The following is a 15060-nucleotide window of genomic DNA, read 5'->3' as shown; positions in this document are numbered from 1 at the left end:
ATGTGACCAGTGTCTGACTTCTTATTAATTGTTATGCAAATTAGCAATGAATAAAGTTTAAATTTCTACCATTTCTCTTTTTATATTATAGCTGAAATATAGTTGTGTTGCTTGATTTATCATGAAGGGTTCATCCTGCACCTACTCTAGTCACATCCAAAGCTGCATACAGAATTCTGCTGTTTGCTCTTGGAAACAGACTACACTTAGCTGCACCCACACGTGGCATTTCTTTCCTTGTACCTGTCGTGGAATCTCCCACAATGCACTTCTGGAAGGAAACAAATCAAATTGTGGAGCAGCTTGAATGTGACTGGAGCAGAAGACCTGAAAATAAGTAAAACGGGTCCAGACTGGGCGGCTCCACCCGAGTTCTGCTGTGCTGGAGCTCCAGATTATTGGCTTACCGCGAAGTCACATGACTGCAGTGAAGAGTGGACATGGCCGTCAGCGTTCTCCCCCTCCAGAGTGTGTCCGAAACGTTCCAGGAGCAATGGCCGCCATCCTGACCGAATGATGAATAAATGGCTCGTCCGGTTTTATGGAAATAGCGCTAAAAGATCTGCTTGCTGTCAGTAAATAAAAACATCCAGAGCCTGACATTCTGCCCTGTAATTTCACAGCTGAAGGTCTGTTACAATGTATCAGAGTAGGTAATTCTGTGTAAGCTAAACACAAGTCTCTCCCATGCACCGATGTAATGTAACAAACTCTCAGCTGTAAGAAGTAATACGTCATCTTGGGTTATCATCCTATAATTGTAGAGAAGATTGGTCTCAAGGTCACACTGGCCCCCCAAGGCATCCTCAGACAATTATGGACCACTGATGAGACAGGGCCCTCAAGGTCTGATATACACAGAGTGTGGGCCCAAAGAATCATTTCCTCTAGTAGGCCCAAGGGACTTCAGTCTGACGCTGATTGGTCTCATTCATTGTTGGCAAGCTGAGATCTTGAAAATTGAGTGAAGCATTTTAGGTCCAAAATTGTGTGCAGAGTTATAATACTGTATTTCTCTAAAGGGGGCCCTGACTGGTAAAATGCTTCTTCCTGCAGCCACCACTAGGGGGAGCTCACTGCATGTGTATTTACACAGCTAGTATTAAACTCCAGGGAGGCTGTAATAATCTGTATGCAGTGAACTCCCCCTAGTGGAGGGAGCAGGTGACTGCTATGCAGCCACACAGCAAGGGTCCATGCTGGGCTCTCTCCTGCTAGGGCGCCATAGCAGCTGTCTCTATGCTAGAAGTATCACTGAACTATATGGTGCAGATGGAATTTTCTGCACCCAAAGAGCTTTATTATTAGAAAAAGAAAGGAGCGCCCTCAAGAGGCAGGAGCAGGGGTGGTGATTACTGGGGGTCTTATTACGGTTCAGGACCCTCGGCCCCACCCGCTGCCCCCATGGACTCCTTTTCTGGAGGGGCACCTAGTCCAGAGCTCTGGAGACCAGCACATGAGAAGGGGATCTAACCCATGGGAGGGGAGTGCTAATCCATACAGGGTTTACAAGGGATGGAAGGTGGGGGCCCCCCCTCCGTTATACAGGCAGTGATCCCTCTTCATTATACAGGCGGTGATCCCTCTCCATTATACAGGCGGTGATCCCCTCTTCATTATACAGGCAGTGATCCCTCTTCATTATACAGGCAGTGATCCCTCTTCATTATACAGGCGGTGATCCTCTTCATTATACAGGCAGTGATCTCTCCTCATTATACAGGCAGTGATCCCTCTCCATTATACAGGCGGTGATCCCTCTTCATTATACAGGCAGTGATCCCCCTCCATTATACAGGCAGTGATCCCTCTTCATTATACAGGCGGTGATCCCTCTCCATTATACAGCGGTTGGATCCCTCTTCATTATACAGGCAGTGATCCCTCCTCATTATACAGGCAGTGATCCCCCTCCATTATACAGGCGGTTATACCCCTCCATTATACAGGCGGTGATCCCCCTTCATTATACAGGCGGGGAGGACCCTAAATTACAGAGGTGATGAGCAACAAACTGGGCATGAGGAGGAAAGAACTAGCCTGTAGAGCTCAGATATAATTATGTGTAAGATTTGGTCTATAGTGTAGATTTGGTCTATATGTAGAGCTCAGAGACAGGATTGTGTGGAGACACAGATCTGGAGAAGGGGACAAAAACTTTTCTGCTGCACTGAAAGTTCCCAAGAGCACAGTGGTCTCCATAATTCTTACATAATTCTTACATGAAGAAGATTGGAACAACAGGACTCTTCTAGAGCTGGCCACCCCACCAAACTAAGTAATCAGGGGAGAAGGGCCTCAGTAAGACCAAGAACCCAATGGTCACTCTGACTGAGCTCAGAAGATCCTGTGTGCAGATGGGAGAAACTTCCAGAAGGTCAATCACTGCATCACTTCACCAGTCTGTGTTTTATGGCCAGACAAAAACCTCTCCTCAGTAGAAGACACATGAAAGCCACCTGGAGTTTACAGAAAAGCACCTAAAGGACCCTTAGACCGTGAGAAACAAGATTCTTTGGACTAATGAAACCAAGGACTGACCTTTTTGGACCTGAGGAAACCAGGCCCTGCTCATCACCTGCCCAGTACCATCCCTACAGTGACGCGTGGTGGTGGCAGCATCATACTGGGGGGACACAGAGACTGGTCAGAGCTGAGGGAAAGCTGAATGGAGATATTCCTAATGAACCTGATCCAGAGCTCTGGACCTCAGACTGGGCCGAAGGTTCACCTTCTAACAAGACAGTGGCCCTCAGCACACGGCCAAGACAACACAGGAGCGGCTTAGAGACAACTCTGTGAATGTCCATGAGTGGCCCAACCAATCATCTCTGGAGACACCTGAAAATGTCTGTCCACCGACGGTCCTCATCCAACCTGACAGAGCTTGAGAGGGTCTACAGAGAAGAATGGCAGAAAATCCCCAAATCCAGGGGTGCGACCTTGTGGCATCATCGCCTAGAAGACTGGAGGCGGGTAATCACTGTCAAAGGGGCTTCAACTGAGTCCTGGGTAAAGGTGTGAATACTTATGTCGGTGCAAGATTATAGCCTTTCCTTTTCAATAAATTAGCTAAGATTTCTAACAATCGGTTTCTCACAGTCATTATGGGGGATGGAGTGCAGAGGATGGGTGGAAAACTGGAGTTTTGGGGGGGTTTTTCCGCACAAGGAGAAACATAACGAAATCTGAAAAACTGAAAGGATCTGGAGACTTTCTGAATACACTGTGTAGAGGCGGGGGCTGGGGCGCGGACATTAGTACAGGGTCACTGCGTCAGGGAGGAGGACAGAGTCCACAACGCGTTTCACGGACGACCGCCACTTCATCTTTGTGTGTGTACGACGAGATCCGGGGAGCCAGTGTATAACCATAGACAGAACGGTCAGCAAAAGGTGGAGAAATATTTAAAAGACGGGTCAAAGATAAAAAAAACTAAAAAAGCAACATAAAAGGCATGAAAATATTATTAGAAAATGACCACCGGAGGCTACAAACTGCGTCCATGGTGGTATACGGCCCAGCATGGAAAAAAATAAACGGATCAACAGATTCCTCCAGAAACCGTTTCAGCAGATGGGTCAGTCCTGAGGCTCACCGGACGCACGGATTCCGCACACTGGCGCCTGATGGCGCGGAGGAGCTGATTTCTGGATTTCTAAGGGCTCATGCACACCAACGGGTTTTTTTGCTGTGTCTATTCCGTTTTTGGTTTTTTTTGCGGCCCGTATGTGGAACCATTAAATTCATGGGTCCGCCAAAAAAACGGAAATGACTCTGTGTGCATTGCGTTTTCGTATGTCCGCAAGGCTGTTCCGCAAAAAAAAAAAATAGAACTTGTCCTATTCTTTTCCGTTTTGTGGATAAGGACAGGCCACTGTTACAGTGGATTTTGCAAAAAAAACGGAATGTAACATGGACGTCAACCGTATTTATTTCTGATCCGTGTTTTGCGGACCACAAAATACATACGGTCGCGTGTGTTAGAATTACTCTTGGACGCAGCAATCTATTGATACGTTTGTTACTCTCCGCGGCTGCACTAGTATTGCGCAGTATACCGCTGACCCACCCCCCTGCTGTAAGATTATACAGGGGCCCCCCAGGACCTGCAGAAGTGCTGGTTCCCCGGAGGTAAACGCACTGCGGATTTTATACTTCTCCCCCGGCTCTAGGTCTCCGTACACACGGCGGCTCAGTCACAGGGGCAGGAGAGGTGAGGAGGAGTCACGTGACTGCTGCGGGTCATGTGATGTTGTAGAGATCCTGACAGGAAAAGGGTAGTGGAGAAAACAACGGCAGCCGGTGAGGAGGCTAGAGAGCGGTGAGTACGGGGGAGGGGGCCCTGACAGTACACAGATAACACAGGGGCCCCTGACTGATGGCGTACAGATCCATTATAACACAGGGGCCCCTGACTGATGATATACAGATACATTATAACACAGGGGCCCCTGACTGATGATATACAGATACATTATAACACAGGGGCCCCTGACTGATGATATACAGATACATTATAACACAGGGGCCCCTGACCGATGATATACAGATACATTATAACACAGGGGCCCCTGACCGATGATATACAGATACATTATAACAACAGGGGCCCCTGACTGATGATATACAGATACATTATAACACAGGGCCCCCTGACTGATGATATACAGATCCATTATAACACAGGGGCCCCTGACTGATGATATACAGATCCATTAAAACACAGGGGCCCCTGAATGATGGTATACAGATACGTTATAACACAGGGGCCCCTGACTGATGATACACAGATCCATTATAACACAGGGGCCCCTGAATGATGATATACAGATCCATTATAACACAGGGGGGCCCCTGACTGATGATATACAGATACATTATAACACAGGGGCCCCCTGACTGATGATATACAGATCCATTATAACACAGGGGCCCCTGAATGATGGTATACAGATTACGTTATAACACAGGGGCCCCCTGACTGATGATACACAGATCCATTATAACACAGGGGCCCCCTGAATGATGGTATAACAGATACATTATAACACAGGGGCCCCTGACTGATGATATACAGATACATTATAACACAGGGGCCCCTGACTGATTATATACAGATCCATTATAACACAGGGGCCCTGACTCTATGTGTATAACAGATCCATTATAAACACAGGGGGCCCCTGACTGATGATATACAGATACATTATAACACAGGGGCCCCTGACTGATGATATACAGATACATTATAACACAGGGCCCCTGACTGATGATATACAGATCCATTATAACACAGGGGGCCCCTGACTGATGATATACAGATCCATTAAAACCCAGGGGCCCCTGAATGATGGTATACAGATACGTTATAACACAGGGGCCCCTGACTGATGATACACAGATCCATTATAAACACAGGGGCCCCTGAATGATGATATACAGATCCATTATAACACAGGGGGCCCCTGACTGATGATATACAGATACATTATAACACAGGGGCCCCCTGACTGATGATATACAGATCCATTATAACACAGGGGCCCCTGACTGATGATATACAGATACGTTATAACACAGGGGCCCCTGACTGATGATACACTAGATCCATTATAACACAGGGCCCCTGAATGATGGTATACAGATACGTATTATAACACAGGGCCCCCTGACTGATGATATACAGATCCATTATAACACAGGGGCCCCTGACTGATTATATACAGATCCATTATAACACAGGGGCCCCTGACTCTATGGTATACAGATCCATTATAACACAGGGGCCCCTGACTGATGATATACAGATACATTATAACACAGGGGCCCCTGACTGATGATATACGGGCCCTGACAGTACACAGATAACACAGGGGCCCCTGACTGATGGCGTACAGATCCATTATAACACAGGGGCCCCTGACTGATGATATACAGATATATTATAACACAGGGGCCCCTGACTGATGATATACGGATCCATTATAACACAGGGGCCCCTGACTGATGGTATACAGATACATTATAACACAGGGGCCCTGATCATCTTCATATACTGGAGCAGGTACTGATGACTGTGAACAGGCCGGACGAGCTCCCGCACATTCCTGCCATCACTTTGGAATGTATAATGGATGTCGTAACATGTTTCATGTATGACGGCACACCTCACGTGCATACTGTTACTCCAGTCACAACTAAAGCTGCATTCATAATTCTGCTCTTGCATAATCTGCAGAACCACAGTCCTGCTTGCTGCAGGGAGCAGCAGTGAGTTGGAAGGTCCTGCAGACTGTGAACTAACAGGATACCAGCAGAATTGTGATTGCAGCTCTGGGTGTGACTGGAGTAGGTTATGCAGTGATTATATATAAGATTTTATATCTTTTCAGGCCTTCAGCATGTGGGCACAGCACTACTCCTGGAGCCTGGAGGCTCCTTCTCCCACCAAACAACTTTTCCGACTGCCTCAATGGTACGGCCTGGGTGTGGAACGTGTTCAATGAGTGCGCGGCGGACGGCCGGGATCTCGCCAGCGTCTGCCTGGGCCTTGTCTCCATCTTGTGTTTCGTAGCTTCCACCTTCCCGTGAGTAGACGCTTAGTGGTCGCAGAGGCAGGACTTCCCTCATGCGGGGAGCAGATACAGGATGTTGGCTTCGTGCGGAGGACGTGGCTGACTCAGGTGCTGATGTGACGATTCCCCGACCACAGACGTCCCGTGCACACTGTAACCTCTTACAGATTCTTTCCAGAAGCCTCCCTGCGCTGAAGCAGCTGCTCAGCCTGAGCCGCCTGCTTCATGAACACTATAAAAGCTTCCGCTGCTGTTCCCACCTTCCTGTGTGTCACCCATAGTGGCGTCATACATCAAATCCTGTGACAGTCACATCGCCCCATGTCCACTCAGGGTCTGTGGAAAGCTGGGGTGACCCCCCCCCCCCTATAGGCACTGTGATGGCGGTTGTCGCTCATGATTCTGTGTCTTCTTTTCTCAGACAAGTGTACAAATCCTGTAAGACCGGGGAACATGGACCGGGCGCTGTCCGTCTGGTTCCTCTTGGGGTGGCTGGCCGGGGACTCCTGTAACTTTGTGGGGCGTTACTGTCCCATCAGCTGCCCATACAGGTGAGTGCCCTCCTATTGTTCGATATGACCACATGACCGTGTGACCTGTCCGCAACGTCGCCCATGTCCCCTCTCCTCTCTTTCGCAGACGTACACGGCGGTTTATTACGTGTTGGTTGACCTCTTCATGTGTTCTCTGTATGTGTACTACAAGTACCGGAACCAGGACCTGAGCAGTAAGTGGACACGGAGGAGGGTGGTGGCTCTCGGGCTATACACAGGGGGCACCTGGTGATACTGCTGGCGTCCTGTGATATAATGACTCGCCCTCCTTCCTCCATTCACAGCGGCTGTCAGGATAAACGCAGTCTGTGGATTCGCTCTGTTCCGGTTCTGCTGCTTTGCTGCCTTTGATGGGTGGTCCGGCTGCGGCAGACGACTCCACCATAGTGGGCACCAGACGTCTGCTCGCCACAGATGACTCGGACAGCGAGGTGAGTGCTTGTTAAAGCAGGATTGGGGATGAGCAATCTTCGGCTCTCACCTGTGATGAAACTACAACTCCCAGAATGCACACTTGCTTGGCTGTTTGTGGAACTCCCGTAGACATGAATGGAGCATGCTGACCCTGAGCTAGATACTCGCTTAAAGGGGTGGTGTCTAGACCTTAAAGGGTTGGTGTTAATAGACCTTAAAGGGTTCTCCCAGAGTTGGACCCCCGCTGATCTCATATTGATGGCCTATCCCTTAAAGGGTTTTTCCCATCTCAGACAATGGGGGCATATCGCTAGGATATGCCCCCATTGTCTGATCGCTGCGTGTCCCACCGCTGGGACCCGCACCTATATCGAGAACGGAGCCCCGAAAGGGAAGGAGGGCGCACTGCGCATGGGCAGCCGCCCCCAATTCAATTCTATGGGGCCGCCGAAAATAGCCGATCCCTGGCTCGGCTAATTTCCGTCGGCCTCATAGAATTGAATGGGAGCATGGGCCGCGCATGCACGGTATGCTCCCATTCACTCTATGGAGAGGCGGGGATTAGCGCTTGGTGGTGGACGGACCCCGGAAATCTGGGTCCTCCAGCCGCAGCGCTCCCCCCGCTCCGTTCTTGATATAGGTGTGGGTCCCAGCGGTGCGGAACTGCACCTATCAGGCAATGGGGCATATCGCTAGCATATGCCCCCATTGTCTATGATGGAATACCCCTTTAAGACAGGCCATTAATATGTATGGTGGTTACGGCATACAAGGCAATGCTCCAAACTCGAACGGAACCTCACGAATAGCTGCTAGCAGACGAATAGGGAAACGCACCCAAGCGGCTTAAACTCCTAGCAATCAGTCTCTAACAGCATACAGTGAATCCTTCCAAGAACGAGACGAGGCTCCGTGTTGAGGGTCAAGCAGTGGTCACCCATAGCTATGTGTTTATTGATCTTATATAACATTGTTACACATTAGTACCACCCACAGGGTTTTGTAAAAACAACCAATAAACACGTACAATACAGTAAAACACTCCACACAAAATCCTCCCCTCAATGGGTTGATGTAATTATCACAGGCAGGAGAATACACAATGTCTTCTGTCCTGGACCGAGGAGTAAGTCAATTATCTCTCAGGACAAAGGGAAATCACCAATACACACGTGGAGACAATAGGACAGACATCACTACTCAAATATACAATGTCCCATACTTTACAGTACACATAGACATTTAACATATCCCAAAATGGCACGAATTAGGCTACTTTCACACTAGCGTTCGGAGCGGGTCCGTCTGATGTTTCATCAGACGGATCCGCTCCTATAATGCAGACGTTTGCATCCGTTTAGAAAGGATCCGTCTGCATTATAACTTAGAAAAATTTCTAAGTCTGAAAGTAGCCTGAGCGGATCCGTTCAGACTTTACATTGAAAGTCAATAGTGAACGGATCCGCTTGAAGATTGAGCCATATAGTGTCATCTTCAAGCGGATCCGTCCCCATTGACTTTACATTGTAAGTCTGGACGGATCCGCTCGCCTCCGCACGGCCAGGCGGACACCCGAACGCTGCAAGCAGCGTTCAGGTGTCCGCTCACTGGCGGAGCGGAGGCTGAACGCTGGCAGGCGGATGCATTCTCAGTGGATCCGCCTCCATTGAGAATGCATCAGGGCGGGACGGCTGCGTTCGGGGCCGCTCGTGAGCCCCTTCAAACGGAGCTCACGAGCGGACACCTGAACGCAGGTGTGAAAGTAGCCTTAGACCAGGGGTTCAAAAGTTTGTAAAAATCCTTTGTGAACAAAGGAAGCAAGGCTTTTCTGCCCAGAACCAGTTTTTACAGAGTTAGGCTGTGTGAGATAATTGGCTTAACTGGGTGTGGTAAGCCAACTAGGTACAGAAAATACCTCTATTCACAACAGCAAAACTACACAAAAATACATACAGTACAGGCCAAAAGTTTGGACACACCTTCTCATTCAAAGAATTTTCTTTATTTTCATGACTATGAAGGCATCAAAACTATGAATTAACACATGTGGAATTATATACATAACAAACAAGTGTGAAACAACTGAAAATATGTCATATTCTAGGTTCTTCAAAGTAGCCACCTTTTGCTTTGATTACTGCTTTGCACACTCTTGGCATTCTCTTGATGAGCTTCAAGAGGTAGTCCCCTGAAATGGTCTTCCAACAGTCTTGAAGGAGTTCCCAGAGATGCTTAGCACTTGTTGGCCCTTTTGCTTCGCTCTGCGGTCCAGCTCCCCCCAAACCATCTCGGTTGGGTTCAGGTCCGGTGACTGTGGAGGCCAGGTCATCTGGCGCAGCACCCCATCACTCTCCTTCATGGTCAAATAGCCCTTACTTTCAAAGTTTTCCCATTTTTCGGCTGACTGACTGACCTTAATTTCTTAAAGTAATGATGGCCACTCGTTTTTCTTTACTTAGCTGCTTTTTTCTTGCTATAATACAAATTCTAACAGTCTATTCAGTAGGACTATCAGCTGTGTATCCACCTGACTTCTCCTCAACGCAACTGATGGTCCCAACCCCATTTATAAGGCAAGAAATCCCACTTATTAAACCTGACAGGGCACACCTGTGAAGTGAAAACCATTTCAGGGGACTACCTCTTGAAGCTCATCAAGAGAATGCCAAGAGTGTGCAAAGTAGTAATCAAAGCAAAAGGTGGCTACTTTGAAGAACCTAGAATATGACATATTTTCAGTTGTTTCACACTTGTTTGTTATGCATATAATTCCACATGTGTTCATTCATAGTTTGATGCCTTCATAGTCATGAAAATAAAGAAAACTCTTTGAATGAAAAGGTGTATCCAAACTTTTGGTCCGTACTGTAACTCCTATCAAACTGAACAGAACCCCCACATTCAACATATCCCCAGAGATGGCTTGGATCTGAGCGCTCAGTATATCCGAACAGCGCTCAGATGCCACAAACACCAAATCGCCATGGGGTTTAAGTTTAGCAGGGCTGATGAGAGGGCCCATAATCTGGGGCAAGAGGCTGGCAAACAGGCTTCTCCAGCACCCAGTGGCGAGGTTAGTTTCCGCCACATATGGGTACCAATACAAATGGACCATGGGACCAACACAGATGCCTTCAGCTGCCAAGTGCACATGTAACAGATCAGCCGGTGTCATAGGTACAAAACTGCTGACAGATGCCCTTTAATGACCAATCTAATTTTGGCAGTGATATTTTCATTGCTTCCATATTTTCCTACGTCTCCGTTCACATAGCCATCTGTTTTTATTGTATATTTTTAAAAAATACAAGTTGCGGACCGAAATCTCACAGAAGCGCTTCGTAGTCCTTCTGTGGGCCTCCGCACCGTGCCTCTGGTCCCCACGATCCATTATCTTGCGGATTGCGGGACTTATTCAATGTGATGGGTCCGCATCCGTGATACGGTGCGCACCCGGCCGGTGACCTTATATTCCGGGAGCCGCTGTTTGCAGGCTGCTTTACAGTCACGGGGCACGCACGTTTGTGTGCACGAGTCCTTAATGGCACCAATTTAATTTAGATATTTCTTTTTTACTCCCTCTAGGGCACTGTGATTGTACAGTACACATGAGAACTTCTTTATTGCACTGCCTTATCCCTATTACTACACTTTGCATCTGGATCCATAAGATGTCAGGCCTGGGTGCCTTTCAGTAGGCCACCAGGGGGCCCGACATCCTCATAGGGGGGGGACCCCTCTTTCCAACCTCTCACATGCTGCGGTCGACTCTAAGGGGTTAAACTGCTGGATCTTACATGTACGTCGTGTAAAGGGGTTAGTCTTTCTATAAAGTTCTGCAGCTCTCTAGTTTCTCCAGTTCCTCGATGTGTTTAGGATCCTTGCTTGCTGTCAGTGAACGAATACACACTTGTTTCCTGTTCACTGACAGCAAGCGGAATATTGTGGGACATTGCTTAGAAGGATTTAGCATAAGGCTGACCTTCTGTGAGCACAGTCGATATAAAGCTCATGTGGATTCCTGTGTACAGTTTCATGGCCACAGCAATCGCTGAGGTAGGTGTAAAAAGCTCCTTTGAAATTGAATGTGTCCATATTTGTATATTTCAGCCTTTCAGCACCCAGGAGATCGTCGGATGTGTGATCGGGGTCCATCTCATCCCTGTTCTACCTCTGCTCTCGGGGTCCCTCAGATCATTACTAATGTAAGCACTCTGCCCTTCCATAGGGGGGCGCATGTCTGAAGGTAGAGGTTGCTACAGGTGCATTCTGGGAGAATCTAACCATCACATGGATTAACATGAAGAATAATCCTTTGGATAATGAACAAGGTCTTCACTTGTTAAGATCTCCGCTTGTGGCGTTGGGTCACAGAAGATTGTTGACCCTGGATATAACTGAATCAGACTTGCGCTGTAATTAGATCTGTACAGGGTTTTCAGTCTCTAACTAAAACAGGAGTCTTTCTATTTGCAGACAGGAAACGGAGATCTTGAAAGTGATGAGAAATTGAGACAAAGTATATTGTAAAGTTCCAGAAATTTTCCTTAGACATTATAGTAGAACTCCCACAAAATATTTTATTTTTTAACTGACCTGTTAGAAAGGTACATGATGTAATCTGTAGGGAAGGTAATCTTCTTAGCAGTGACTGTATTTGTGAGTTATAACCTCCTTCTGCTCCTCAGCTGTGTCATGTGACCAGCACTCTGATCTCCAACTGGACACAGACAGGAAGTTACTTCTCTATTCATTCCTATGAGGCTGACATGTATAGAGAAACTGGCTTCCTGTCCACACATAAGATGCTGTTATTTGGAAAGTCAGAGGTGCTGGTCACATGACACAGCTGAGGATCAGAAGGGAGGTTATAACTCACACACAGACACTGGTAAGAAGATCACCTTCACTATAGTTTACATCATGTATCTTTTTAACAGGTCAGAGAATAAACATTTTTGTTGGAGTTCTACTTTAATAATTGATTCATAAGGAGAACCAGTCACTTGCCTTTTCTGGTCTTTGCAGTTCCGGAGAAGATCCACTAAAGGACTGGCGGTGGTCCTCTTCGTCATGGTCATACTGGGCAACCTGACCTACGGCCTCAGCCTCCTCCTGAAGGACCCAGACCAGGGCAGTCTGAAGTCAACTACATTGAGCATCACCTTCCGTGCTGATCGGGAGCCTGGCGTCAGGAGCCTGGACATGATTGTATCCTTCACTGTGCGGGCTCTGGCAGCTCCCCGAGGGTCCTGATCACAAGTGCCAACCTAGATGCCCTCCATCTTGTAGTGGCAGTGAAGACTTGTGGCCTTTACCTGTGCAGTGTTTCTTCAGTACAAAGCCCTAGAGGGGTAACTTAAAGGGGTTGGCCGCCTTGTACCTAACTTTTCAGTAATACCATACTCCTTACTGAAAGTCTTACACCTCTGTCTTTTACTGCGCAAGTGCTTAAAGCTGTCAGCGCAGGTGGTGCAAAATGCAGGATGTTCATTTCTTCCCTGGATATCCTGTGTCCTGCACTTGCGCAGAAGGAAAAAGGCGCCAGCTTGGAAAAGCTATGGACGCCAGCAGCTTTTTTACACTGCTATCCATGGGCATCGGTAGTGGGAGAATGGCAACTCCACTAGGATAATGTAAGCCTGGAGGCCACTTAGCAGACTCTTATGGCATTACACAATACCGTATTGCATTACAGAAAATGACCAACTAAGAGCGCCCCCCCCAACTATTACATGATGTTTGTCTTAAAGGGGTTGGCCAGTTTATATTACCAGCTGCACATGTGCTGGGAACAAAACAATACATGTAGCTAGTAATACCGTAAGCACTGATGTCCTATAGTTTAATTAAGATAAGGTCCCCTGACCTGTGTGTCGGCCGCTGCGCTGGAAACATGGCCGCTACTAGAGGATCCCGCTACTAGAGGATTCCGTTCCTTTTCATTCCCTGTCGCACCCCCACAGATAGGGCCGGGCAGGGAAGGCACAATCACACCTGGCCCCGAAGTTTCACTTGAGTTTCTGGACTGTACTGCGCGTGCTGCCAATTGAAGTGGTTGGGGCGGTGGCAGGGAATCGCAAGGAGTGGATCTCGGGTGCAATGCCAGTGCAAACATTTGCACCAAGAGGCTAATTTGCATATGTTAAAAAGGCTGATTTCTACACGGATCGAGCTAGATTCTGGTGACAAGTGCATATTATCTTGTGTACAAAATAGAGATATATATATATACTGTATATCCTAGGGGGATCAGCAACCTTCGGCACTGCCTGCTGTTGTGAAACTACCAATTCCCAGCATGTTCCATTCATTTCCTTGGAGTTCTGAGAAGAGCAGAGCAAGTAATGCATGCTGGGAGTTGTAGTTTCACAACAGCTGGAGGCGCCAGAGGTTGCCTACCCTGGTATATTCTATTGATCTATATAGGAGCAGCATATAGATCGCCCTTCTAGTGGCAGAAATTGTTTAGCAAATAAAAAATTAAGAAAAGGCCAATAAGTTCACATTTAGGAATTTTCACAATTATTTTCTTGACTCCTAAGCAGATAATCTTCCAGTCCTTCGTGTTCAGGGGGAAAGTGATAGAGACTCCTTGGTGGAGAAAGAGAACCGCTGCTGCGTTCAGACAAGAGGAACGCCACACCTTGACAGGATCGGGCATTCTCCATGTTTCCAGCCCCTATCTTCCTCACAGTTCATGCAGCTGATTTTCCAAGAAAACATTGGGGGGTCACTTACTAAACGCAGGGAATCAAAGACCGGTGTAAATGACCCCCATTACCTCTTTTATTTAACCATTTCACTGTTGGATGAGCCTCCAGTGTGACATTGTAGTTTATTGTTAATTTCTTTGAATTTTATAATGGACATTTTTATAGCAAATTTAGTTGTAACTACTTTTTGTATTAGTGTTGGGATATTGACCTTTTGAGGTCACACAAGGGAATATTTGCGTTTAGGCACAAGGGGATATTACGGATCCGTTCAGATAATACAACCGTCTGTATCTGTTCAGAACGGATCCGTTTGCATTATCTATAACATGGCCAAGACGGATCCGTCTTGAACACCATTGAAAGTCAATGGGAGACGGATACGTTTTCTATTGTGTCAGTGAAAACGGATCCGTCCCCATTGACTTACATTGTTGTGCCAGGACGGTCCATTTGCCTCAGTTTCGTCAGACGGACACCAAAACGCTGCAAGCGGAATGGAGACGGATCGGAGGCAAACTGATGGATTCTGAGCGGATCCTTTTCCATTCAGATGCATTAGGGTAAAAACTGATCCGTTTTGGACGCGTTGCGAGAGCCCTGAACGGATCTCACAAACGGAAAGCCAAAACGCCAGTGTGAAAGTAGACTAAATTTGATTTTACAGGGTACAGGTGGCGGCCATCTGCTTACTGCCGACCTACTTTTTGAAGGGAAAGTGACGACTTTATGTGACGTGAGATTTCCAGGACCTTCATCGCTGCTGCTCCAAAACAGACGCTAAATAATGGTTCATTT

At 47.4% G+C, this 15060-nt stretch overlaps 1 protein-coding gene across 1 annotated transcript; it reads left to right on the top strand.

Annotated features, from left to right (window-relative positions):
- Positions 1-6073: 6073 nt before the first annotated feature.
- Positions 6074-12723, top strand: SLC66A1 (solute carrier family 66 member 1). Its single transcript, XM_040415348.1, is given in 12 exon segments — positions 6074-6273; positions 6396-6590; positions 7000-7024; positions 7026-7098; positions 7101-7129; positions 7218-7305; positions 7417-7535; positions 11657-11692; positions 11694-11729; positions 11731-11751; positions 12575-12674; positions 12677-12723. Coding segments are annotated over 12 exon segments (969 nt in total).
- The last annotated feature ends 2337 nt before the right edge of the window (positions 12724-15060 follow it).

The sequence above is a fragment of the Bufo bufo genome, chromosome 1 (assembly GCF_905171765.1).
Source record: "Bufo bufo chromosome 1, aBufBuf1.1, whole genome shotgun sequence".
Classification (NCBI taxonomy): domain Eukaryota; kingdom Metazoa; phylum Chordata; class Amphibia; order Anura; family Bufonidae; genus Bufo; species Bufo bufo.
Note: the sequence above shows the minus strand (reverse complement) of the source record. Positions and strands in the feature narration are given on the sequence as shown.